Source organism: Solea solea, chromosome 10, assembly GCF_958295425.1.
Source record: "Solea solea chromosome 10, fSolSol10.1, whole genome shotgun sequence".
In the NCBI taxonomy this organism is placed as follows: domain Eukaryota; kingdom Metazoa; phylum Chordata; class Actinopteri; order Pleuronectiformes; family Soleidae; genus Solea; species Solea solea.
Genome location: NC_081143.1, coordinates 17,256,978 through 17,284,756, shown reverse-complemented (window position 1 = coordinate 17,284,756; position 27,779 = coordinate 17,256,978). Strand labels below are relative to the sequence as shown.

Below are 27,779 nucleotides of genomic sequence, written 5' to 3'. Positions count from 1 at the left end.
ATGGCAGTAAAAAGATCTGTTTTATTTTTTTTCTATGTAAAAATACCTTTGGGATATAATTTTCAAAGTTTGAGGCAGAGGGCAGCTTTGAGTTTGATTTTGAAAGATTGTGGAGAGTTCATGACCCGCAGTTTGAACTTGTCTCTTTTTCATTCTTCGCACAACTGTTTGTTCTACATTTGGGTTTACCAATGAGTGCAATGAAATGACTGCCTCCCAGAAAAAAACTCCACCATTCCTTCCATACTTGGGGACCCACGTTTCCCTACTCCAGCACACCTGATTCAAATGATCAGCTCGTCAGCAAGCACTGCAGAAGCCTGATCACGACCCATCAATTTGTATCAGGTATGCTGGAGCAGTGAAACATCTAAAACACGCAGGGCAGTGGGTCCCCAGGACCAGGACTGGGAAACACTCGGCCAGGTAAACTCTATTATCCATAATGTGTAATATGACTTGGTTCTATGGCTCCTAATAGAAGAATACAACCTAAACATAAACCGTGTTTAAAAGGAAAGATGGTAAAAGCTCTAAGACAGCTGTGTGAAAAGCTGCAGACACCCATCACAATGATGATGGAGAGTACCTAGAGAAACCCGGTATGATGCAGGAGTGAGGCGTGGTCACTTCTGCTCAGCTCATCTGCAAACCCGGATCACATCCAGATGTTCACTCACAGGTCTGTGCAGAGACTGGGTGAGGCTGTTTCCCCTTCCACTCCCTGTACACCATCCATCCTCAATAACATGCATGGCCACCATACTGGCAGTTGCAAGGGTTTTCATCAACTTGTGCAATATTCCTGAAAATGCACACATTATTGGAAAAAAAGAAAGAGGTGTGATTTCACAGTTGTTGTTTTTTCCCCATTACTGTCTGTGAAGTAAGATGATGCAAGGCTTGGAAACAAACACTCAGGGACTGTGTGAGTTCTTTGAAGGGTTTGGTCTTATTACTGTCTTTTGAGTAATCTGTTTTTTTTACACTGTCGTAGAAGACATTTAAGTGAGTTTAGTTAGTATTTCATTTCATTGACGTTAGATTCTGCAGCACCATACAACCTTGTATCCATAACATTAATCTCATATCTGTCACATCTATCATCTAATAACTTATTTGAATATGCCATTTATATAGGTTGGGCAAAAAACATGTACGTCATATTTTATTAGAGACATACAAGATACTGTCATGAATATTTCATATTTTTATCCTTGATGTGCACATTTGCTTGATTTTAAACATAAATCAAAGGAAGCTGGAGCAGTCTGCAAATGACACTGGAGTTTAGGAAACAGACATATTTAACACATGCTCACACATGTTCATTACATTTAATGATCCAGTATAGTTTTGGATAAGGACTTGATCTATGCAATCCCTATGCAATAAACGTTCTTTACATTTTGTCCTGCAGCGTCTTCATTATCAAATGTCTATACACACAGTGGTCATTTAGTCATTGAAAGCAACATTTTACATTATTTGCCTGGTTTATTGTTCACTTTTTACTGTAGTCCTTATGGAAATGACTTACTATAGATGGTAAACATAAGTAAAACATTTTCTACTGACCATCATGCTGTAATATTGTTGAAGAAGTAAGTTAATCCTCAGGAGAAATGCAAAGTTTAAGCCATTATACAGGTAGTTGTGTCCACTGTTCGGTATTACCTCACTGGATTACCTGTTCAGAAGTAGGATGTTGTGATTTCACTACATTGTGTTTGCACAGCCAAGCCACTGCTGTTATTTTTCTTTTTTGGGAGAATCGCCTCGTGCGTGTGGTATGTGTACAATTTAACGGCAAACTGATGTTGATACTGTGCTGTAATTTTTCCCTGGAGAGCTTTTGCGGGCAGGCTGTTGTCCAGGGGAAGCACATTAGCCGTATGTGTTGTAGGTATTGGTGGTTGGGAACCTCTGCAGTTTTTTTGGGTAAAGGATTCCCTGCCATTTAATGGTACCTTAGACTGACTCAGGCTTGGCTCGGCAGGTTAATGCAAGTGACGGCGGGAACAAATCTTCCCTGCGTTTATTTAATTGCTAACCACTCTGGTTTGGAGGCCATGTTCAAAGGGACGACAAGCAGAGAGAGCTGCCTTGCATTCCACTCAGCCTCAGGGAAACATGGGTCATCCCAAATAATGAGTGGAAGGACTTACTTTACCAAGTCTACCTCAACCCCAAGCCAGCACGTGGTTCCCATTTCAGCACAGGGGGAAGATTGCACCTTCATCCGCTGGCCGTTTTTTTTTGGAGTGAGTGTATGTGTGCGTGCAGTGCACACATACATCTGTTCCTCAGCAGCATACACACTAATCACGGTGCACACACAACACATGCACACACAACTTTGTGTGTGTGCACAGCAAAGTTGGTGTGTCTATTTGAGAGTGTCTGAGTGTGAGATCATTGTGTTTGTTCTGAAAGTGTACTCCACATGTCCAGCACATGTTGTCAGGTTGTGATTGGCATACGGGCCATATTTGTATCTGCATGAGGAGCACAGAGGCCACTGGCCAGTCTGAGATTGAATGAAGTTTTAGGTTTTAAGGTTATGAAGGACCACACACACAGACGCACACAATAGGGTGGGCTAGTCTTACAAATGCACTGAATGTGCAAAGACAGTAAGGGGAGTAATTGTAAGTTTTCCTAATGTGAATGACGATTTTCGATAGAAAGTGGATAAGGGAAAAAAATAAAAAGTTGAAAGACCAAAATCAAATATTCAATGTTTTATATTTATTATATATTTTGTTTATTTTATGTTTATTATAGGTTTTTACCCCAGTGTCTTAAGGACTGTTCTGATTTGTGTGCTTAGGATATGCTCTTTTTAAGAGTTTCCCCTGTCATAACCCTTCACTTGGTTGTAACTGTAGACACAACATACATTGTTAGTGCACTGAAGCGACACTGTACAGAAATGTCTCAACCTAACCCACCTCACCTTCAAAGTGATACTGTTTACTTTCATCCCTCTGGAAACAGTTACGAGTCTTTAATCATGCTGTAAAAATGTGTCACCTTTCAAGTGGGAAACACTTTACGGCCCATTCATTTAATCTGTTATCTGATAATCCTGCATGTGTGCAATCAGACACAATCTGCACACCAAACGAACGATGAGACGCATTATTTGACAAAAGCCAAAAAAAAAGGGAGAAAAAAAACTGGTTTATCTCACAAGTGAAACAAGAGGTTCTTCATTGGACTCTTTCTTGTATAAAATGTTGACGTCTGTTTTATGTGTTGTATGCACTGCACACATGAGCAAACACGCTCCCCTAAAAAGGCTTTTGATCTGTTATCTAATCATTCTCATCTGTTTCAGACTTGGCTTAATACCGGCCCCCCGCATTGTTTGCAAGTTGCTATTGTTACACTTTTAAAACAAGCTGTGCTCTGTACTGTGGTGTCTGTATTGACCATGACTACACAGACCTTTTTTTTTATGTAGTATATATTATAAATATCTAAATAAAATAGCAATGCCTGTAATATAAACAGTATGTGTAAGTAAAAGCACAACATCTGAACTGTACAGGATCAAAGACAATACCAATCATGATACAGGTGCAGTTTCTAAAAATGGGCTTGCCAACAATTTAGAAGCAGTCACATCTACCAAGGGAGTGATCCTTCAAAATTGATAAATTCTGACAATTTCAGATCACTCTGTAAGATATTCCATGTCGAAGAAGCAGCATATTTAAAAGCTTTTTTCCCCCAAGTTCTGCTCTCACTCTCAGGTCCATCATCTGAGTGAAGGCCATATTGATTTTGGTTTCTACACATGTAGGTAGATGGATAGGAAGGAACCTGGCCAAGAATAGTATATATATATATATGGCCATTTAGCAATGGAATATAAAGTACAGTGATGTGTGTGATTTTCACAGCCAGTAATAAAGCGCAAAGCATAGGGGTACACAGTGTCTAACTTCTTTACTCATCAGGGGCATTCATAAACAGTAAATCATCATAATCCAGCACTTGAAAATACTCGTGACCATTTCCGTCTCTTCGGTGGTAGAGATCTTTGCCATTTGAAAATAACATGAATTTGCAATTTTCCGTATTTCACACCAGCTTGAGTTAAGTGGGTCTGAACAGACGGAGTTTTCGATACTGAAGAGGATGAACTGTAGTTGACTGAATCATGACAGGCAGGCAGCATTTCATAAATTGTCACAGAGCTCTTTTACATATATAGAAAACAAGAGTGGCCCCAGGATATAACCCAGGGGCACACCCTTTGACATAGGGAGGAAGGCAAAGAACATCCAGCAAACTGAACACATTGTTTTTCTAGCTGAAAACTAGTACAGCATGCTCAGATAAGCCAGTGTTATGATTCCATCTGTCAATGTGACATGGTCTACTGTGTCCAAGTCTTTAAGGTAATGCCAAGGTATACAGCACAGTAAATTCCTTTTGGCGCCTTGCAAGACATTACATATTAAATCTAACATAAAAAATAAATGACTAAATTGTTTTAATGATCTATTGAAATAATGTCTTTCAGTCTATTTCACTAGTACTGAAATTGCACTCAAATTTGTAGAAACATGAGTTGAGTTCTTTGTGCAGCCCACACATGAACCACTAGTGGGCAGTAGAGTCAGTGTAAGCACAAAAGTTATGACTTGTTGTAACACTGTTGTTACACCTTCCAAATGAAATAGTTCATGACTTTTTTTTCCTCTGTGGGATGAATGTGCTGTGGTGGTGAAATTATGTGAAGTTAAAGGCAGGTGAAGAGGGAGTCATTACAACTTAGTTTTGTTTCCTTGGCGCAGGTTTCTTCTTTCTTACCTCTACTATTCTGTCTCCTCCCTTTCAGCTAGAGGAGCTGGGTAATTACATGACAGCTGGAGGTACAGCTGTTTAAATGGCTGTAGCCCAGAATATGAGATTTAAACTGTATTTTTTTGTGTGTTATTCATGTGTCTCGTGTGTATGCAAGTGGTTTTTCTCTGTGTCTAAGTGTTGTTGCGTCCAGGCATATGGCTCACAGTGGTGTGTGTGCTCTCTGCATCATAGTTTCACTGTTTGCTCACTGCCATGCTCCACTACTGGCTGTCCACAGGCCATGTGAGAGGCTGTTTCCTCTCAGGATAGGAAGTTGTTTCAGCCGTACTATTGACCAAACATTTACTCTGGCCTCCATTTGTAGAGGGCAATTACCCTAAATGCGCCACATACTCACTAAGGACTTTCAGTAATTATGTTCATCCTATGTGTCAACCAGGTGAGCCATGTGTTTCCCACCTCGGCCATGTCACTGGCATGAGTGTGTTCAAGCTTATCACAGTTCTTGTATTGGTCAGAGAGAAATATAATCAATTATAGGTGCAGGGGATGGTTCGTTAACACAGTTTTGTATTCAAATAATACCGATATCACAGACTGAGAGTATGTATGTACCAGTGCCAATATCAGTCTGTCTGTGAAGGTTCTCATTCATCCAGGTCATTGTTTTGTAGGGGAGGAAATATCTACCGCCAAGTAACAATCTCTCCCCAAGAAGTATTCTGTCTTTCCGGCGTTAGCACGAGGTTTTCCAAAGTAAAGTAAAGTATAGTAAATATTTATTCAATCTGACTCCATTTAAACAACAATTAACTTTACTTTTAAATATTGTGGGAATTAAAGTTAAACAATCATTTAAAATGTAAACCCTTTAAGAATTCAATCCTATTGTCAAGAAATCTGACACTGGTCTAGTTCAGGGATGGTTTATATTATAAAAACCACTCAGTGACCTTTTTCCACATAGAAGATTAGCCCTAATGCCTAGGTTGAAGTATTCAGAGGTCAGAAATGTAACACAACAGTTTACAGGACATAATACTCAATCTTTTCTATTCAACTCAGAGGTGAAGGGTATAGCCCTTGTTGAACATGGAAGAATAGCCGAGACACCTGGGTTGAAGTATTCAGAGGTCAGAAATGTAACACAACAGTTTACAGGACATGTTACTCAATCTTTTCTATTCAACTCAGAGGTGGAGGGTTTGAGTGTTAAATCTCACCATATAACTAGACTAAATAAATCTTCAATAACAGATTCTTAACTATTTAGAACAAAAGTCTCAACAAGGCAATATTAGAAATGAAGGGTTTAACATACCAGTTTATTGAAATGTCCAGTGGTAGAAAAATACAGCCAGTAAGTTGTATGACACACAGTTGATGTGTGGGAGCTTCTGTTAAGCAGTCCAACTCAACGGTGAATGGGAGCTCTGTCCCTTATATCCAAGATATCCCACCAGAATACAGACACTTTACATTTACATATCCATTGTGATTTACTCAGGAAGGCTATTTCCTTCTGGGGACCTTTTACTCACCATGGGGTCTTTTCACATGACAATTGAGCCACCTTGACTTGTCTACTTCCTGCACTGAGACACACTTCAAACAAGACAATGTTTACACTTCAGAGTGGTGGGACTGTCCCCACTGATGAGGTTTGAACCTAGTTGATTAATTCAATCACAGAGCAGAATATACAGAGTGATGACGTTTCGTCTAGTGTCTACAGGGTGTGGTCTCACTGTCTTACAGTTTCCCCCCTTTGGCCCCTGAGAGGCATGTGGAACAAAACGATAGGGGTCAAACAGAAAATTGACAGTTCATAACCACACCCATAATTCCATCATTTCAGTCTTTGCAGATCTGGCAGTTGCAGGGGGCTGAGTACCAGGGCAGAGTGTGTAGATGAGCTGGACAGCATTTCCACTGTCTTCTTGGCCAGGTTGGCCTGTACCTGGGTGCCTCCTCCACAGAAATTGTCCTCCCACCAGGGAGAGATGTCTAAGTCCAGGGGTACTTTTTGGTACTCTGCCGAAAAATGTTGATTTGACCCATGGAAAAGTCCTCAGTAACTTCCAGGCAGAAACTGTGATTTGCTGGACAGGTCAAACCCTCATAGGAAAAGAGTTCATTTCATTGGTAACACGCCACTGTGTATGTGGCACCTGAATGGCGTCCGAGTATCCATGTAGAGACTGGACGCTGATGAGCTTGGAATCATTCTGTGAGAAAGGCTTCGGGGTGTTACAAGTGCATAGCTGGAAGTTTCATGACAACATGTGCGGGAAGTAAACAAGGTCTCAGTGTTTCTTAATGTCATATACCCCATGATGTGGTCCCATTTAATCACCTGATTCTTCACCACACTGCCTATTGAGCGTATGGTGGTGGAATTTGGATAAATCTGTTCTGGGTGAATAAGTGGAAAAGTGACAAAGAACCCAATACATCCAATACATTCATTATCAGCATACATCATTTAGGAAGACAACAGTTATGAATAATTGATATCTTTCATTTTTTTCCGACATGACCCATCTATGGAGATCCAAAGAGCAAAGAAAAGCAGATATGATTATTGATTAAGTGTACCTTTAAACAATTTACACTGGGTCATGTGATACCAACTTACCCACCAACTGTGGGTAATGCGTCAATCCATTGGTTCTTGTGCTGTGTTCTTTGTTTTGCAATGTTTTCTTTGATTGTACGATTTACTCGTAAAAACATTAGATCGTGGTTTGATGTTCAACATGTTGCACATGTCTTTCATTACCTGACCTTTGAAATGGCTGCCTTGGTCAGATGTGATTTGAAGAGGTGGTCCAAACAGGGGGATGATTTGGTTCGCTAACCTGTGCTACTGTTCTTGCCGTGTTGTTACGAGTGGGGATGGCATCAACCCACTTTGAGACTTTGTCAATTATGACGAGACAATAGCAATACCCCCCCTTGGCACTGGGAAGTGGACCAATGAAATCCATCTGTAGTGCTTCCCCCAGACCTTTGGGTGGATTAGGTCTGCACAATTTAGTGTGGCCAGGTTTCCCTTGATTGTAGGCAGCACACACAAGGCCAGAGGCACACCAGCTGTCAACATCTTCAGTCATTGCTGGCCACCAGAATTGTTGTTTAATCAGAATGTCGTCCACGTAGCTTACTACTTCCCCTGTGTTGGCATGTGGACTAAGAATGTCTGATACGGCTTTGTGAAATGCACCTGGACTGATGTGTAGGCCCTGTGGCATCCGTTGCCAGGTGAACTGGGTGTGGTTAAAAGTGAAGGCAAGTTTCCGCTGGTCTTTTGGATTAACCTTGATAGACCAGAACCCATTGTTGATGTCAAGGACAGAAAACAAAGCTGCATTATCAGGTAATTTAGTCAGTATTGTTGCTGGGTTGGCTACAATAGGTGTTGCTTTTGGAAGAGCTTTGTGTAAGTGTTGATAATCAATACAAAGTCTCCAGTTTCCAGATGCCTTCGGTACTGGCAAACATGGGGAGTTGGCAGCTGAACTACATTGTCTGACTATCCCTGTAACTTCAAGCTCTTTAACAATGTCAAGTACAGCAGCTTCTGCTTCTGGTTTGATTATGAATTGTTTTTGTGGTCGAGGCGGGGTTCCCTCAATACTCACTTCAAAATCAATGATGCCACAATCATGATCATGATTGGCCCATGCATCACTGTGTTTATTGATGAGCTGTTGTACTGGGTCATGGGTGGTGATGGACATAATGCTTTCACAGTTTCTGACAGATTTTTTCTTGGAAGATTTGTCTGTGATAACCTCAATCTGTTTTTCTAAACAGTGGATGACAAAGCCATGCTTTTCCATTATGTCCATCCCTAAGACTGTACCCTCGCTGTTAACAGGTAAATACCAGAACGGCTCTGTTAACACTATCACACCTAAATCAAGTCGGACTGGTTTTGTAAGGATTGCTGTCATTAAAGTGTCACCTATTCCCTTGATTTGAATGGTCTTATTTGTCAGGGGTAGTGGGACGTTTGTGCAGGAGCAAGCGGCACCGGTGTCAATGAGAATGTCTACTAATCGGCCTCCAAGATTAGATTTTACTTTTACACGGTTACCGCTGGAAACAATGCTCCCAATGGAGGCCACGCGTCCCTATTTTTGTTCCTTTATTTGTTCGAGAGCAGCTAGGATGTCTGCAAAAAGGCCACTCACATCTGTGTCCCTGATGTTAGTAGTTTCTGTGTCTCTCACACTATTGGTTTTTGAGTGGTCTTGCAGAGATTTACCAGTTGCTTTCCCGAATTTGAATTTTGACTGTGGGGCACCATGTAATTTGAAACAACGTTCTCTTTTATGGCCCGGACGATGACAATAGTCACAAATGATGACATTATTGTCTCCCTCAGCTACCCATTGAGTTGCGGCTACGGTGTGCATTTTTAGGGTTTTTGATCTCTGCTCTATTTTTGTGGCCCATTCAACGAATGCATTGAATGTGTTATGAGGTGGGTCTCCGCCCATAGCTAACGCATTCTGAATGTGTGGTCCAGCATTATTGCGCAGCATTTGTAAGAGGATTTCATGGTTACGGTTGCAATCCTCTGCCCCACTGTATTCTCTAAAGGTTACCCACATACGCTCTGCAAATGCCTCAAAGGTTTCAGTATTTGATTGGTGAATTTCGAGGATTCTGTGCCACTCGGCCTGTGGTGGTCCTCTCATCTGAATTAAGATTTCTTTTATACGACTGTAAATGTCGTCATTAGATTCTCCGAGCTGTCTCTCAAGAATTGTTCCAGATCGGAGTTCTTGAGGGATTTTAGAGTGTAGCTCTTCTGGAATGGTAAGCAAGACTATTTGCCACACATCTCGGGGCTCCAGATTGTACACAGAAGCCTGAAGCATTAGTTTGTCCCAGTAAGTTTGAAACGGGCCGCGGCGAGGCATGATGCCGATTACTTCTCTGTGTTTTGACGTTTCATCACATGATAATGCTCGGGTAATGGTAGTGACATCATTATTTGCGTCTCTTACTGTTTTTACAACAGATATTTTAACAGATTTTCTGGGAATCGCGTCTGTTTTGAGACGAGTGTCCATTCGATTTTGGCTTTGGTGTTTTAATTGAGAGACGCACTGGGGGCTATATTCAGCCTCCATGAGTGTGGAGGTTGTAGGTCTTATCTCATTGTTAGTGTCATCCTGAGTTACAGGGCACCTGGTAATGAGAGTTATGTCCTCATCTTCACTGTCCTCCTGATTGTGGTTGTCTAGGCTTTTAAAGCTAATGGCAGCCTCTTTAATAGCTGCTACTGGAAAGCCAGCCTCACCACAGTAATCTTCCAGTTGGGAAGTGTAGCGCTTTCCTGAGTTTAGTTTTTGTTTCAATCGCTTAATTTCTGCATCCATTGTTTTGGTTTGTCTTGCCCAATTGACTTTATCATACTGGAATGCATCAATTTGTGCTCTCAGGTTTTTTAACTCTTCTGATCGCAGTCTTTCTAAACTTTGGATGTTCTCCAAAGTACAGCTATCGAGTTTAAATCATTGCGTCTAAGCAAATACATAATCGCTACAGGGAGATCGTGAAATTTATTTTTAGATTGTAGTGTGACACCTTTTGTGGAATACCAGTGAAGAATTTCACTGTTTTTCCATTGCAAACTTACGCCACGTTTGTGCAGACGAACTAACGTCTCATAGACTTGCAAACAAACTGTGTCCATTAATTGCTCATCTATCTCTACACTCGAACATCCCTGTCCTAGTGAGTTGTGTGTTGATACCTTTCCCCCCATCGGATTTCTACGGTCTCCGATCTATCAGTGGATATGTCGATCCGTTCTATACTATGTGTCTATATGTTATGTGAATTTAAATTTTCCCTTAATCTTTATGAGAGCTGTAAGTTTGTACTCACCACAGAAGCTGTAGGAAGACACAGAGGAAATCACACCTCATTGTTCGATCCGCCGGAGTTGACTTCGCTCGCCTTTTGCTTGCTGCAATCGCGAGATCACGTCAGGGTCACCAAACTGTAGGGGAGGAAATATCTACCGCCAAGTAACAATCTCTCCCCAAGAAGTATTCTGTCTTTCCGGCGTTAGCACGAGGTTTTCCAAAGTAAAGTAAAGTATAGTAAATATTTATTCAATCTGACTCCATTTAAACAACAATTAACTTTACTTTTAAATATTGTGGGAATTAAAGTTAAACAATCATTTAAAATGTAAACCCTTTAAGAATTCAATCCTATTGTCAAGAAATCTGACACTGGTCTAGTTCAGGGATGGTTTATATTATAAAAACCACTCAGTGACCTTTTTCCACATAGAAGATTAGCCCTAATGCCTAGGTTGAAGTATTCAGAGGTCAGAAATGTAACACAACAGTTTACAGGACATAATACTCAATCTTTTCTATTCAACTCAGAGGTGAAGGGTATAGCCCTTGTTGAACATGGAAGAATAGCCGAGACACCTGGGTTGAAGTATTCAGAGGTCAGAAATGTAACACAACAGTTTACAGGACATGTTACTCAATCTTTTCTATTCAACTCAGAGGTGGAGGGTTTGAGTGTTAAATCTCACCATATAACTAGACTAAATAAATCTTCAATAACAGATTCTTAACTATTTAGAACAAAAGTCTCAACAAGGCAATATTAGAAATGAAGGGTTTAACATACCAGTTTATTGAAATGTCCAGTGGTAGAAAAATACAGCCAGTAAGTTGTATGACACACAGTTGATGTGTGGGAGCTTCTGTTAAGCAGTCCAACTCAACGGTGAATGGGAGCTCTGTCCCTTATATCCAAGATATCCCACCAGAATACAGACACTTTACATTTACATATCCATTGTGATTTACTCAGGAAGGCTATTTCCTTCTGGGGACCTTTTACTCACCATGGGGTCTTTTCACATGACAATTGAGCCACCTTGACTTGTCTACTTCCTGCACTGAGACACACTTCAAACAAGACAATGTTTACACTTCAGAGTGGTGGGACTGTCCCCACTGATGAGGTTTGAACCTAGTTGATTAATTCAATCACAGAGCAGAATATACAGAGTGATGACGTTTCGTCTAGTGTCTACAGGGTGTGGTCTCACTGTCTTACAGTTTCTTTAGGAGTTAACCAAAGCAAGTCCATTTGTCTATATCTAAATTCCTGAAGACAAATATCAGTCAGATATAGCCTTTAATATCTTTTAAACAGGTCGGCTCTAATGAGACATTTGTGCTGATGCACGTACCAGGCTTTATTTGATTTTAGACATTATCTGAGCGATACTGACACTTATCGTATCGGCTCATCCTCATCCAGAAAATACAAGCAAGTAGAGCTTCAGTATTTATGTATTGCCATGTTTGTTGATTTACCAAATTATACACATCTTCACTTCTCCTCTTGCATATTATTGCATTATAAGAAGAAATGTCACTGATAGCCTTTCTGTTTGCTTACGCAGACATTTACACTACCCATTCCTGTTTAACTGCAAGTGTAGCAATGTTGGGTGGCTTCTAAGAAACAGATTGATATCTCCATAAAACTATACTGCCATGCCTGAATGTGATGATTAAATACATCATAACACTTGACTTTTGTTTGAAGTAAGCTTCAAGAGCTTTGCGATGCTTGTTATCTTTCTATAATCCACTATTTACTATCCATTATCTTTCTATAAATTGTGACTTTGAACTCAAGGTCCATATTGAAAGACTTCTCAAAAGAACACTCATGCGTAGTGCATGATCGAAAGTACAGTCCAGATTTCATCCCACCTTATCTGAGAAATTTCCAGGCTGAACAATAACATGGTGATGCTTCATGTCCCACATCCTCACAGATCTGCAGCAGATAAAGACCATCTGGCCCCAAACTCTCTTTTCCACTATAAAACATCTCTATCAAGTGTAATACAGCTCAGTATATGTTACTGCTGCTCCTGTTCTCTCTTAACATCAATGAGCATACAGTCTGGGAAGCGAAGGTCTGTCGGAAGTGTATCACGTCCGGGAAGTGTGTGTTCATCTGTTTGGGGTGTGTCTGTCTGTATAGTGCTCATCGACCACGTGTATGCATGCATGTTTGTGTCAGCGTCTGTGCGCGAGAGCATACGTGTCTCCATGCGTGTGAGCGCATTATGAGTATAACAGAGTCTGGCGTGAAGATCAAAGTACCCTCCATAACTCCTCAGTCAGTCAGTTGGCAGGCCACTCAGCACACTGCCGGGAATCTCCACGCACAGCGGGGGATTTTGAGTTACTAGACTCAGATCATTTCAATTAAAAACCAGAATTTTTTTGATTTTTTTAATGTTGTTTTAATAATCTGTTTACAAATCAGTCATAAAAGAGAAAGCTAATAGTACTGTTAAACAAACCGGCTATACTCAAGTACAGCACAAAAGTTTTAGAAACTCACCACGGCTATTGGTTTGTCTTAGAGAAATCCTTTTTTTTTTTTAAAGTAAAATTTAGTGTCAGCAACAAATTCTCTTTGCAGCTATAAAATTGTTGCGTTACCTTCGCTTGCCACTGTTACTGTTGTTCACAGCTGTCATTCTAAGAAGTCGCAGACTCATGACATCATCGTTTGCCGAATAAATACATTACACCACAAAAATTACTCTCGCCATGTGCTGTAACTGAATAACTGTCTTTTCCAAAACAATAATTTTCATTAATCATGAATAGTATTGCTTTTTATAGACTTTGTACGAGAACTAATGTGTAGCGAGAGTACAGTAGCCAGGTTTTTTTTTAAACCTGTTGATGTCATGTCCCCTGAACCTCGTCCAGTCAAACCTTGACTGTTTTAAAATTTTCATTAGATGCTAGCTTCTCAATATGCAATCCTCTCTTGGGTGTCCTTGCTGATGAAGTGTGATGGTAGTGTAACTGCAGCTGGTTTGGAGGTGCTGTGCCAATGACAGGGTGGTCCCTGCCTCTCACTGCCGCCTCCAGTACCACTGCTGCTGCCACTGCTGCTGCTGCTGGCACCCTCATGCTCATCATGTGTGCATTGTTCAGTGGCACCTGGCCATAAGAAGAATAGTGGCAAAAGCATAGTAACGATCAGGGTTTCTCTCAGTGCTTTTGGTTTACACACCATTTTTTTAACCATTGTTTTACAAAATGACCAAACACATAATTTGTGTATTAAGCATGACTGACTTCATTCATGCGGATTGGCATTCACTGTTTAGTGTCCGGCCATAGAGGTGCTTGTGAGTTTAGCCCCTCATAATCAAGTCTGAAAAAGAAAACATTTATAATTTATCAGCCTAAGCTCATTAATGCTAAACCCTGACAACACATTATTTTCTGCTGATAAGTATTTTTTTTTTTTTTTTTAAATTGTCACTCAGGCAGTATGCTAAGATGAGTTACTTTGGTTGTTGTTCAAGCATAAATTTGATTGTTCTTTCCAAGTTGTGTGTTGGACAGTCATAGATAAATGTAAAATTGATCAGTTGGATATTTCTCCAAACCCTACGGTTTCCATGAAAATAAGAAATGGTTCTGTGGGAGAAGTCCAAGGTTCTTCTCCCACAGAACTTTGGTGAACTGCATTACCATAAATGACATTAATCTTCTCTTTGTGTCTACAAATGGACTGTATCTGCTAAAACCAAATCAAGGTGTTATTTCTTTTGAATAAATGGGATTTTCTTTGAAGTGTGTCCTTTCTAAATGGAGCTCAACTTAAGAAAGCCTTCATTGTCAGCTGGTCATTATTTTCCTGTCCATCATGCATAGTGATGGATTTTGGAGTAAACGGAGCAGGGCTGGAGAAGTGAAACTCTCAACTAATTTTATTTTCATATCGAGCACACAAATGGTTGTGGCTGTAACTGTGGAAATGTAATGGCAGTCAAAGTGGTCAGTCATTACTGCCCCATCTTTTTGGTGTAGTTCACATTTACCTCTCACTGTCCTTTTTCATTCAGTTATTATTAAGTGCTCACTTGACGATTGTGTGACCAGTGAGAACTTGACTCGGACTCATTGGTGACACTGCAGTTAGCAATTTAAATGATTCCATAGTTGACATGTTACCGCATCAGCATGAATGAATATTCAGCGGTCGAAGGCAATGTCTTGCAGCTGTTACTCGGCTATGACTTTTCCTGCTGGAGTAGTGAAGTTACTTTTAGTCCAATGCTGACAGAGACAGTGCCAACACAAAGTTTTCATTGAAAAAGTGTTTTACCACACAGTGTGACGAACAACCATAGATTACAAGATATTTTGATCATTTGCAAGTGTGGCCATGTAATAAGTTACTGTACTTATAGCAAGACGATGTCTAATGATGCAATGGAACTCCAACATGTTTACCTGGGAGTGAGGGGTTTTTGTCAGATCACGTCAGGCCCACAATACAGTTGTATTTGGCCCACGAGATAAAAGGCACATGAGGGTGTGTCTAATGCAAAATAAAAAAAAATCAGGGATGGTGGACCCTTTACTTTCACCGTCAACTGATCCTCTGTCCCATCAACAACTCAATTAGACTGCACAGGATAATAAATTGCAACATTCAAACTGCATTTAACTGATGAGGAGGAGTGATGTGTGCCATGTGTAGACCAGTTTTTTGTTGGTCAATGGCACAGTGGCTTTCTGCTGCCTCAAGATTAATGTGCTAACATTGTGCTTGACCAACACACCTGTCGTGGGCACACTGATGAGCGCAAGTGCATTTGCCACCTACACGACGTGGGCGCGGGGAGTGAAAATAACGCCTGTGCCCGTTGGAAACTTACAATGACACTTGTGCTTCACCTTATGCCACTTTGCACTGGGCGTAAGATAGGGCCACATATGACACACATTAGTACCACACATCGAGTACTACTACTTGTAAAATAAATTAAATGCTTACTGAAAACACAGAGCCAGAACCTTAGGGGGGATATGTGATATATATACATATATATATAGTATGAAACATTTTATGCTTTGTGAGTTCTCAGCCTGATGTGTACATCACTTTGAAACAGTAGTCCAATGTTGATAGCTAGCCTTTCTGAGGCTATAACATGGGAAAATCATCCTATATCCATTGCTTTTACTAATATATCCTTAACATAACATCTTGAATTTCAAATTAGATTTTTGATTTAATCTACTTCAGCTTGGTTTGTTCTGAATTTTATATTATTTGACTTAGTCTGGCCCTCGTCTTGGACACAGTTTTTAATTTCGGCCCCCTTTTGTGATTGAGTTTGACAACCCTGATTTGGAGGGACCCAGAGATTCATTGGGGCTGGGGGTGGCTGATAATGCCCAGTGGTGAGACTAATCTGTACACATGTGACCCAGCACTTCAGAAGGCCAGATGTTAGAAGTGTAAATCCTGTGTATGGTGATGTCTTCACAAACCCCAGCAGCACATGTGCTCTTAAAATACATAAAAAAAACAGGGTGGATGCCAAGAATGAAGTACATACTATTATTCACACCAAGCTCAGAACAATAAATTGTTGGATGTTTACCATGTTGACATAGTATGTGCTGCCTATCTGCACTGACCTTGTTTTAGTATGTCCACACAATTCTTTCAGGATTAGACTGGCAAAAAAAAAAATCAAAGAAAAAAAAACACATTTAAATAAGGTTTATTATTATTAGAGCCTTTTATATGTCCTTTATGCAAGGGCCTTAAAATCTCGTCTAGTATGTGAAGGCCACCATAGTTCCGTGATGTGATTGGGTATGGGAGGGGTGAGCAGTCCCCCATTTGTTATAATCTGCAGTTTTAGCATTTTATGTCACTAATTCTTACACACTGGTCCTTTCATTTTTCTTTTTATTATTTCTTTTATATTATTTCACATATCATGAAATATTTAATGTTTTCCTTGTAACCTGTCTTAATACTGCTAATTTCTCATGAGCAAAGAAGTGTGGGACAAGTGTCCAGCAGCACATCAAATTCCTAAGATTGTACTTTGTATTCAGTAATTTTACATGGTTGGCCTCGACGTGAAACATATATTTGCCTTCGTTGAACTGTTGGTGTTGGACACCAGAACACAAAGGGTTAAGTCATTCACTCCCATCACCAGTGTGAATATTTAAACAACAATAGGAGGCCCAGTGTGAAGAAGTAAAGTGACATTTTTATTGTATGCTAGGGGACTTTTAGGAGAGGAAAGTGTCTGTTTTATGTGTGTGTATGTGTCCTCACTCCTATTGTATTGCATTGGCCAAAAACATTATTAGGACCATTTGTTTTTTTGTATTTATGTCAGTTCTATTATGGCAGATTTCAAATGATTTGTCAGATTCTGCACTTGGTTAAAAAAATGGGTAACTTCTTGAGGTTGTGGCTAAAACTCCCCCAATCCTCACTTCCAACAGACCTTCAGGGTGAGATTGTTTACAATGAGCAGCCGAGAGCGGAAGAAAAAAAAGTTGAAATAAGTTGATAGAAACTCGTCCAAGACTGTGCAACTTCTTGTAAATACCATAATTGCCCATGCTCAGTGCCTCTGTGTGTGCCAAGTAAAGTTCCAATTACATTCAGAGATGTGTGTGTGTTTTGGTTGGCAACAGAGCACTACCCTCTATACACAGTCACACAAGGGCCAATTGGTAACAGTTGTGGTCAGCCCCCCCTCTGCACTACAACAAGGGATGGAAGAGGTGGGGTGTCTGTCTTTACTTTCCTCTTTCTCCATATCCTCGGGAGAAATCATCCACTGAATAAGCTCAACAGAATTAGCCCCACTGAGTCAGATTGTATTTAAATTGGTGAGAGAAAACAAGCATTTTCTCTGTGCACTGTGCCCTCTCTGGGAATGAGTCCTGCAATAACACACAGAGTTAATACAGCACATCCTGGAGCCACTCTGGGGTGTCGCTGTTTATGATAGTGCCTCCACCACATGCACACACACAAACCAAAACCACGACTGCTGCACTCTTTGCAAATATGAATCAGCATATTAGAGACTTAACGCGGATGTAGTTTTGGGGTTGGAGAATTCAATTTAAAATAGAGACCAAACCTTTGAAGTGACATATCTGTGGTCTGTGAAACAACGTTATGTAATATTGTGTAATTTGTGTTGAAATTGATTTACCGACAGTGGCATTATAAAAATCTGTTGGGCAATTGGCAAGGAGCATTTACTGTTTTAGTGGCGCGTGGCTCTGTGTTATGGCTGAATCATTTCCCAAAAAATGAAACCAGAGGAAATTTTGCACAGGATGTTATATTTGTGAATCCCTGAACCTCAACCTTAGCATTCACTTACACACATGGACTTGATGTGTCTCTCATTCCCACAACTGTCCTCTCCCTTTAATGAACAGTAATCATAACTCAACAAGCAACATACATATCACAGGCTTAATCTGGGCCTGCGTGTTGTCTGTGCTCTTACCCAACAATCTGTTTTTTCCATTATCCTTCTCCCCCACTTGCCTTTGTCGATCTGGACAATGTATCAGAGCTCTGCATTTCTATCATGACCTTGGACCTGGCTTGTTTTGTTGTTTCCTAAATTGAATCAGACAGTCCACTAATTGCTCAATCATGTGGCTTATCATGGTTATTAGTTATGATGCAGGAGCTTGGCTGATGGAAGATGGCGCTCTCCTGCAAGGGAGTTTGACTTGTCAGAAAATCTGTGCAGATCATTAGGCTTGGAGGGAAGATGACTTTCTCGGAAGAGAGCGCTCCCTTTGGTTTTGAAGTGAGTCACTGCTCAGTGTGAAAGAGTTCAAGTATCTTGGGCTTTTGTTTATAAAATACATGCTCAACAGGTGGAGTGGCTCCATGTCAGCAGCGATTCATAAGTGATCATTCATTCCAAATAAGTCCTATCACATTCTTTTTACCCAGAATTTACCCTCAACAACCTGAAAGGTCATGTTTCTTCCATAGGTGGGCCACTGCCACAATAGTGATGCTGAGTCCTTTAAGGCACCTCCTTGCTGACACATGCATTTACGTGCATGTTAAAAGTCTGATTTTAGTCGGACTAAGACAATAATTGGGTTTTCTCAATGTCAGGGAAACGCTTTAGTCCGACTAAAATCCAGCTAGTCTTAGTCGAACTAACATACCTGGATAATGCGATTCATAGTGCGATTACTTCTGCATGTATATACTTACGACTGGAGTCGGACTTGGTTTTCTGTGCATGCACCAAAATTTCAAGTAGGAGTCGTTGCAAGAAATCATACGGCAGCGGAGTCTTTCTTTGACCAACGCAGCAACCACAAGAGCCATACTCCATCTAATTTGTATCACGATTAACTTGTACAGCAGGAACCACAGCACGCTCCATCTCACCGTCCATCTTGGCGTTCACTGTTTGTTTTTCTGTGACGTAAAGGTCAACAAGAAACTGATTCAATGCGCACTGGCTTTGTGATGATAATTTGTCCAATTAGCATATAGTAGCTGTCCAAGCAATCACTCATTTGTTTGATCCACATTGTTATCGTAGATCAATTTAGAATGATTCAAGTTTCAGGTCAATTTTGGAAACAATAATAAGTTAAAAAAAAAATGTGCTGAGATTACACTGGAAGTCACCAGCGTGGGTTAGTAGGTGACGTCATGAGAACATCTGTCTCCTATTCCCGTGTGTGCTTCGGGGGTCTATGCAGGAATAACCTGAACACAGATGGACCAGGTTGTCTGTCCATTCTTCATCCACTGATGATGCATGTATAATTATTTTTTTGATGATTGACAGAGTTTATGTTACAGTATGGATTCTTAAATTTGCAGTTTGGATTCTTACACATTGCCCACTGAAAGACAGCATTGCATAAGTCACTATATGCTTTACAGCTGATATTATAAGAATCATTACTGTAAGCAGTTGGCAGTTACAATTTTTTGGTTCTTTATTTTCAGGGTTTAAATAGTGACACCAAAATCATGGCATTTGATATGTTGTAGGAGAATCATTTGCTTTCCATGACTGCGTGAAATGTCTGACCTGCAGCCATCAGCAGACACTTTGTATCTTTGCAGCAGATGCTCTCCCAGAAAATCACTGCAGCCTCCGTCAGCTCTTGTTTGTTGTGGGGTCTCGTGTGCTGCTCAGCTGGACTGAGATCAGAGCCACTGCCATGTTTGACAGATGAGGTGGTGGCTGTGGGTCCAGCGCTGTTCCTTATTCAAGATTCCCCTTCATAAAAAATAAATAAATCGCTTTTTGGAGGTGGGTGGGCACCTCAAATAAAGTTTTTCTGCGATGTTTATGTTATTAAAAAACTAATATACTTATTGATGATACAGTATTTAGTGGGGATTTTATTATATAAATAACATTATACTAGGTTTTCAGTTTTTGTTCAGAGCACTATCCTTAATAAGCTGCAAAGATGGGATGAGTTACTCTACTTTACTCTGCAATTAAGGGAAAGGAAATAATCGGAAAAGATTCTGACTATCAAATGTACAGCACCTTGTTTGTTTGCACATGTGCCATGCTCTCCCACACTTGACTTTTAAGGGTTAACCAGTATAATAGCATTTAAAATAACTTCCTTGGCAGAGGTGATCTTGCCTGATCTGGGCCTTCTTGCGGTCTGGCAGATCCAACCCATGGCCAGCAGCTGTCACACATGAGAGCTACAAGTTTTGTTGGGAAATTTAGAACTATATTGTTAGAAATGTGGCTTGATAACGGGGTGAGCTGAATGACGATGGATGTGAAAAGTCAATATCCTGTAGGGCTGCTGTTCCAAAAAATTAATTCAGCGTTTCATAGCAGCTGTATTTAAAGGTCACGGCCGAGCTGTGATGTATGTTGGCACGGTTTGCGAATTCATCAGTGAACTCAGATTATTATTGCAGGGTCAGGACTGATTCAAGAAACTTGGCATGAGCAAACCAAAAACATCCTTTATGACTAGCTGAAGTGGCATGCGGCACAAATGGTTCCTCCCCTGCCAGTGAAGGAGTTTCCTCCTTCCAAATTGTTGCCTGATGCTTCGTTGATGATGTGGGAGTCTCCGGGGACACCGTACATACGGCACTCTCACGTCTTCCATCCCCTTGTCCTTGCCCCTCCATCCTCTGGCCCTCCACATGGACACGTTTCACTTTCTTCCTTCACATTTTTTGTGCAACTTAATTATCTTGTCAAGCATTGTCAGCTATTACTCGAGGAAACGTGTTTTCTTACCATTTCAACTGAAAGGCAAGCAGAGGGAAAGGCGGTCGTGCTCACAAAGACAAATGCCGTAGATGACCCTCGTCACTCACTTGTGGGAATTCAGTCACATAACCCATTTCTGAGGGGGGGAAAAATCTTAAATCATGCAGACTGAATGCTTTTACAATATAGCAGAAGCAATAAAAGGTATTTCCCTCACGGAACTCTTTCACTGGGAAACGAACTCTGGCTTCAAGAAGAGTTTAGCTACCTCTTCCATTGATTTTATCAGAGGCTTATATGAATCTGTGAAGTTGCCCTTTCTCTGGCCTTTGCTTTGCAGCCATTTTGTTCTGTTTTGTTACATATTTTTCAGTTGAGAAGGCTAAGACAGGCCTCATTCTTGTTGTAAAGCAGAGCTAACTAGATAAAGATGATATAGCCTGTTAAAAGTAATTACACCTACCTTAATATACAAGCAAACTGGATGAAAGAATATTAGTTTAGATTTTTTTTACGTTTTGACTGATTGTTATCTCTATTTAGTACCACATTCTAATGCCTAGCCATCCTAAATCAAGAAATTGGAAGTGTTTCAGCAGATATGCTTTTGTTGTGAGGACGAACCCCTGGAGATGACATGTCAACACATTTGCTTGCTCCAACAAATCACACTGACTTCCATCTGGAGAACCATCAAGTCAGGAACTCCTACAGAAGTAGCCAAAGTGCCAGACTCACACATGTATACAAACTCTTTGGACACGCAGGAACAATCAGTGAAGTCTTTAAAACTCATGAACAATTAGGATCTGATTTTTTTGTTGTTGAGTAATTAGGGTCGGAGTGCACAAAGTGCTCCGAAGGAGTTTTGTTTTTATTGATTTTCACTTTTACCCCAAGTCAAAAACTGATGGAATATACAGTATAATCTGCATAAGATGTAACACGACCAAACACACCCTTGCCAAAAATCAACATTAATAATGTGATACTAAAAACAAGATAAACCGAAAAGTCAAAACCACAGCATTATACTATGGTTTCATGCAATAAAGATTTTTAAATTTAGCACATATCCTCGTTACGCCAATAATACTAAATCAGGCAGTACTTTTAAAGTTGGCATGCCTCATTGTCAATCCTCTGCAATAATTTTTTTTCTTTGCAGCATAAGTGTATACAATACAGTCTCATATTGTTTAGGTTTTTATATTTCTTGGTTTGGAATCAAAGGACAGGAGATATTGGCTTCAGTTCAAGCTCCAAGCCCAATATTTTTTCCCGTTCAGACAGCACCCCAGACCAGTATCACTGCGATTTACAACATGACCAAAAACAGTGAGTCAGAGTAACAATTTCTGTCTCGCATTGAAGGCACATGGGTGAGAAACTAGGGAATCAGGACCTGATTAAATCCAGAATGGATTCAGGAAGTAGTGAAACCATTTGAAAGGGCGAGGAGTGCTTTCACACAGCCCACTCCCCCCTCACCACCACTCACACACATGTCTGTGTGTTGGCTGCCTCTGCCTTTTGAAGTTACTGAGTGCTCTGATGTCAGGTTCTGCACAAGTTCTGTCACTTTATAATTCAGGGTAATTTACTACGCGAAACATATTGGGAGGTCTTTTGTATAATAAAATGAAACCCTGTGAAGTCGTAATATTGGCAGATAATGGCATAATACAAAGCAGAAATTAACTTCATTGACCTCCTCTTTTGTCTCTCGTTCTTTGCTTCTCAGAAATCATCGACGACCTTGCGCATCTCGTGGACAAAACTGACGACAGGATTCGTAATGAGACCCGAAGAGTGAAGCTGGTGGAGACAAAGTCAGCCTCCTGTGGTGAGTCTTTCTTGTTTTCCTTTACTATGGAACAGTCAGATGAACTTAAATCTGCCCTGACCTTTGCCCTTTAATTTTATTGATATGAATAAATATCTGCAGGTCAGAGGGCAGTTAATGTACCATAGCATTTAGATTATTTATAGCCATAGATTTAGAGAATGTAATTTGGGGTCAGATTAGTACAAAGTCATCTTATTTTCCATTCAGAATTGAGCAATGTTGACGCTATTTGTACCTCGACTTTCTTCATCGACTGGTGATGTGGACGAGCCCTCTTGGCACAGAGTCACAGAGTGTGTAGGTGGTGAATGGCGGTTGGACTGGCTGTGACTGTCTGTCACGCCTGCTAACATAGCGCACTGGGCATTGCAAGGGGGTCTCTCATACTAATTCTTTGAGGAGTCTTCAGATGTCGAACAGAGGGTTGCAAATCAGGCCCTCAGTCATCAACCTTTGTTACTAGATTTTGTCAAGTTGAATTGAGTTTTTATTCTTTGAAAGACTGGCCTGCTCTCACCATTACTACAGATCTGTTTCAGTTTGTTTAACATTTGTTTTTTCATTTGCACAAAGTCTCAGCTTCTCTTTTCTGTCAGTGTTTATTGCTTTTCACAGGGAAAATGGCTGCCATTAGAGGCAGATGGATATAGCCGACCTATGAAATGTGTTAGTGCGAGCCAGTCTCAGTTTGCCCACAGAATTGCCAGACAGAATTGCTTTGGCAAAGCCTGTATTGTTTTGCTTGGAGACGCATGAAACAGCCAGTTGTGGAGAGAAGCAGAGCAGACAGTAGGGAGGTCAGCCCCCAGAATACTTCATTCTGTTGGTTGTGTCCCTATGGTGCCCAAGCGTGAGTTTGTTTGAAGATCCCAGAGCTTATATTGTGTTAAAATCAGGACTCCTTCTCGTGCATTCTTTCTGTTTAACTTCTTTTGCCACCACACTTCCCTCCTTCCTCATTCCAGTTCCTGGCTGAAGAATATTCATGGAGCATGTGTATCTTTTAGCAAGCGGTCATGTGATACCTTAAGCATTGCATGTGTCCTGTGCATAATGCACAATATTTTGGAGTTCATAGTTGTCCATCTAAATTAGATCAACTGACGTTTGCAAAGTATGTATATGTGCATGCATGGGGCTATTTCTGTGTGTGTGTGTGTGTGTGTGTGTGTGTGTGTGTGTGTCAGACCTTCTCTTAGACACACGATGGAAAATTCCCCCATGGTCTTCTTCACTCTCACCTCAATGCTCTTTCTCTTTTTTTCCATTCCTCTCTGTCATCTCCCCGTTCGTCTACTCGGTTGTTTGACACTCGTCTTTGTGTCAAGGAGAGAAAGAATTGAAAATACAACATGCCATGAATGGTTTGGGGGGGCTTTTCCTCTCGCTCTCCATGGCAGTGTGTTTGTAATTCCTAAGCTTTAAGGTTTTATTTATTTTGAAACCATGTCTCATCCAAAGCCAGCATTTGATGTTATGTCTTAGTCGAGTCCTTGTAAAGTTTGGAACGTCTGACTTTGCGAGCTGAGAGCATACTTAGCATAACTATTGGTAGGTGGCATATTGTGAGGGAGGCTTTTATTTATCACTGACCAAATTTGTGTTAAAACCTGGAAACAGTTTCAGAAATTTGGATACATGCACAAGACAGGTTTTGAATCAGAGGAAACAGTATGGTATGGTTTATGGAAATCTACTATACACACAGGCAAGCCTGAATGCATTAAAATCAAGTTTATGAATAAATATGTATAAAAATAAAAATGACTTTGAGAGTAAATAAAGCAAAAGTGCACACAGTATGTGTGGGCGTTCAAAGCCAGTTGCATCCCAATGTGTCTAATGTATTGATTCTTGGCTACTCTGCATTCAGCATCTTAATGGAAGAAGGAATTAATGACCTAGAGTAGAGGCTAAGTTTATCTGTATTAATCATCAGTCATCTTGAATTATGGGCAACACAGTGTTATATATGCTGCACTGGAGATCACTAATAAGCATTTGAATGTTGGGAAATAGTTTGGTTGGATTAGTGTGGCAGATTAGTCTATATAGCACCAAAGGGCCTCTTGAAGAGCAGTGTGAATTGAATCAGGCACCAGAGCTCATACAACTCTTCTTATCAGAGCTAATCCTCAATTTGGAGAGGGCCTGTTTTGCAGCCGCATGAATCCCGCAGGTGGCTCGCTTCTCAAGAAGGTTCGAACTGTTTGGACTAGAGGAGGCATCTAAAGAAACTGTGGCTGAAGGGAAGCGTTTGATAATTGGGAGAAGAGAATATACAGCAAATGAGTACACCGAGTCTCCAAATGCAATTTGTGAGTTGTCAAGGAAATACAAACTTTGTTCAGAAGGATGGTCTAACTTTTAATGAGTTCTTTCATTCCTTGTTTTTTTTTTTTTTTTTGACATGATATGAAGTTGGAGCCCAAACTATTTTTTTTCCCAGTGGTTTTCAATAACCTTGCTTAAAATAACAAATCCTTCTGCAAATGATTTTTCCAACTTCCTAGATGTCTCTTCGTGAGTTGTACGTTCAAATAAACGTAGTTTTTAGTCATAGGATGAATCCTTCTGACTCTGGTGATGTTGTTGGATAAGCAGTAATTAAAAACCTTAAAGAGTTGTACTAGTATAGACAACTGGTTTGACCCTTAAATAGCTTTCAAACACATTAAACATTTTTTTGTCTGAGAAAATGATAATCTTCATACTAACCTCATTAGCAGTTTTGCCCCCGTCTGTCAGACGGTTGCCGGTGCCTTTTGTGTCCCAGAAATGGTCTTTGAACCATAAGCAGGGGGCATGGTGGAAGTGGTGCGAGGCATTCAGGGGGTTGTCTCTGTTTATCTGGGGTTCTCGCCAATTATTCATTTTCTCTGTGATTTGTCTTACTGATGTGTCTGAAAATTGCTATGATGGGGATGAACTTCCAAAGCTCCTGGGTGGTCAGTCTGTCAGCAGACACCAGCTATCCCCCTCAGCACCAGTGTCACAGCCCAACCTTCATTTATTTGGGTAGCAAACGCCATTCTTGTCATTAGTCTCTGGAGGCCTCCTGAGGGTCAGGAGTAGCTTGTTTAGTTACTGAGGCAGACGGGGACGGTCCTAAGAGAACAGGAGTGTGAGTGTCAGAGCGGGTCTTGTGTGTCTTCACCAGTGGCTCTTACTTGACATAAGTAATAAATGCAGACTTTATGCAGTTTAGCCTCTAAAAGCATTGTTGTCGTAGTTGCTGACAGATGCTTGTTGGGGAAAAAAAGATAACAACCTGCAATGTGTGTTTGTTTTTAAAAAAAGCCAGCACATTTCCACGTGTTACCAAGAGGTGAGGCATTTCAGATAGTTTGTTTCCATACTAACTTGGGTCAAATATCTAATTGTGAATTCTCTGACATATATCGCAACTGTTTAATTTGTGGTGTTCAGTTTTTTAAAGTCTAGCTTCAGTTAGACATTTACAGATGTTATGTGTTGCCACATGACACGGACACAATATAAACTCATCTTTTATGCTACTTTAATGCGAGGAACTTTTAGATGGTTGTATGGATTAGATTTGAATTGGCACATTAGAACGAACAATCAAAAAAGTGCTCAAGTTGCTGCCTTTGCAATTTGGATTTTTTCTTATTTTTTATTTAAACAGTGGTGAAAAGTAGGAACGAGGCTTTTAGCCACAAGGCTGATGACGAGGTGAAAGCGAAACGTCTCTGTATTTGGGACTCAAGTAGATTTATGCATTTTCAAACAAAACTGGACTAATGTGGATGAGGTCTCGTGCAAAGAAAGTCAGACCATAATACCTTAAAAATAAGAGTGGCCTGAAGAGCCGAGAGGTGCTAAGACATCTGGACCCCAAAAACAGCCATATCCCGAATCCTGGCGAAGAATGCAGTATCAGCCTAACATTTCATCAGACCACCAGTACCACCACAAGCAATTAGTGCAGCATGGCTTCCATCTCGCCCCGTCTCTCTCCCTGTGGGAAAGACAACTAATTAGGATGCGGAGGCGAACGCAGGAGAAGAGAGCCAAAGAATGAGAGAAATGTAAACCTGAAGTGAAAGGCCAGGGAAAATACCAGCCGCATGCTAAATAACATGGGATACATTGAGTCGGTGACAGAGCTCAGAGCAGTCGGAGTTGCAGTTGTTTGAATTCTTCACTCCTGGGCCACTGTAGTGGGGAAAGGCTGTAGGAAATCGAAAGATTTCCATATCTTATGTGTGTTATGGTTTGTGGTATTGACCTTTTTTTAATACACACTACAAATGGGGAGAGACCAAGACATGTTAAAGGCACATTGAAATGCAAACCACCTACCATCACTTCTCTCTTGTATCTCCTAAAGAAGATGTTTCATTTTATCAAATACGTTTATGTCATGTAATAAACGAGATTTGATTACATTTCTAATGGGATGTACCAAAGATTTCTCAGTTTGAGTTTCCATCGATATTTGAGGCAGATACTGCTGACAAGACACTGTGTCTAAATTACCTTCAACATACAATTTATTGACTTCCTGTGCGGCCCAATGGTTTATCATACTAGCTTTAGAAGTGTTTTTTTATTCGGGACTCATTTAAAAATGCAGTTCATCCTTTGTCCAGTCAGATATACTGTATGTCTGCAATTGGCTAAAAGTTAAAAGCATCCAGGGAATTTGTCTTTCCCACAACAGACATTTTGGCCCACGCGAGTCTGAAAAGTGCAGGTGCTTATATCGTTAACAATGCCTCCGTTGTATGGAAGTGTGACTGTATAAAAGTGAACCAGTGTGCATTTGCCACGGTGCTTAAAGTCAAGCAAAAATATGGATTTCAGCCAACATTCATTTTATTATTTACACCCTTTTTTTTTCTTTTTTTTTAACCGTTGCATGTAAAAATGTCTTCCATAAACAAACAAAAGCCTGTCGTTTAGATAATCTACACAAAGGATGACAATTCCACCTGTAGTAGATTT

At 40.5% G+C, this 27,779-nt stretch overlaps 1 protein-coding gene and 1 long non-coding RNA gene across 2 annotated transcripts in view; one reads left to right on the top strand and one right to left on the bottom strand.

Moving 5' to 3' along the window:
* Positions 1–27,779, top strand: part of stx8 (syntaxin 8) — a 43,384-nt gene that overhangs the window by 13,056 nt on the left and 2,549 nt on the right. The window contains exon 7 of the mRNA XM_058640500.1: positions 22,704–22,805. Within this exon, the coding sequence (XP_058496483.1) occupies positions 22,704–22,805 (102 nt within the window). The remainder of the gene's footprint in view (positions 1–22,703; positions 22,806–27,779) is intronic.
* Positions 6,122–11,155, bottom strand: LOC131466911 (uncharacterized). The gene is made up of 2 exons (XR_009241458.1): positions 10,732–11,155; positions 6,122–7,052 (listed from the first exon to the last, which is right to left on the bottom strand). It is a non-coding gene; the product is annotated as an uncharacterized LOC131466911 (long non-coding RNA).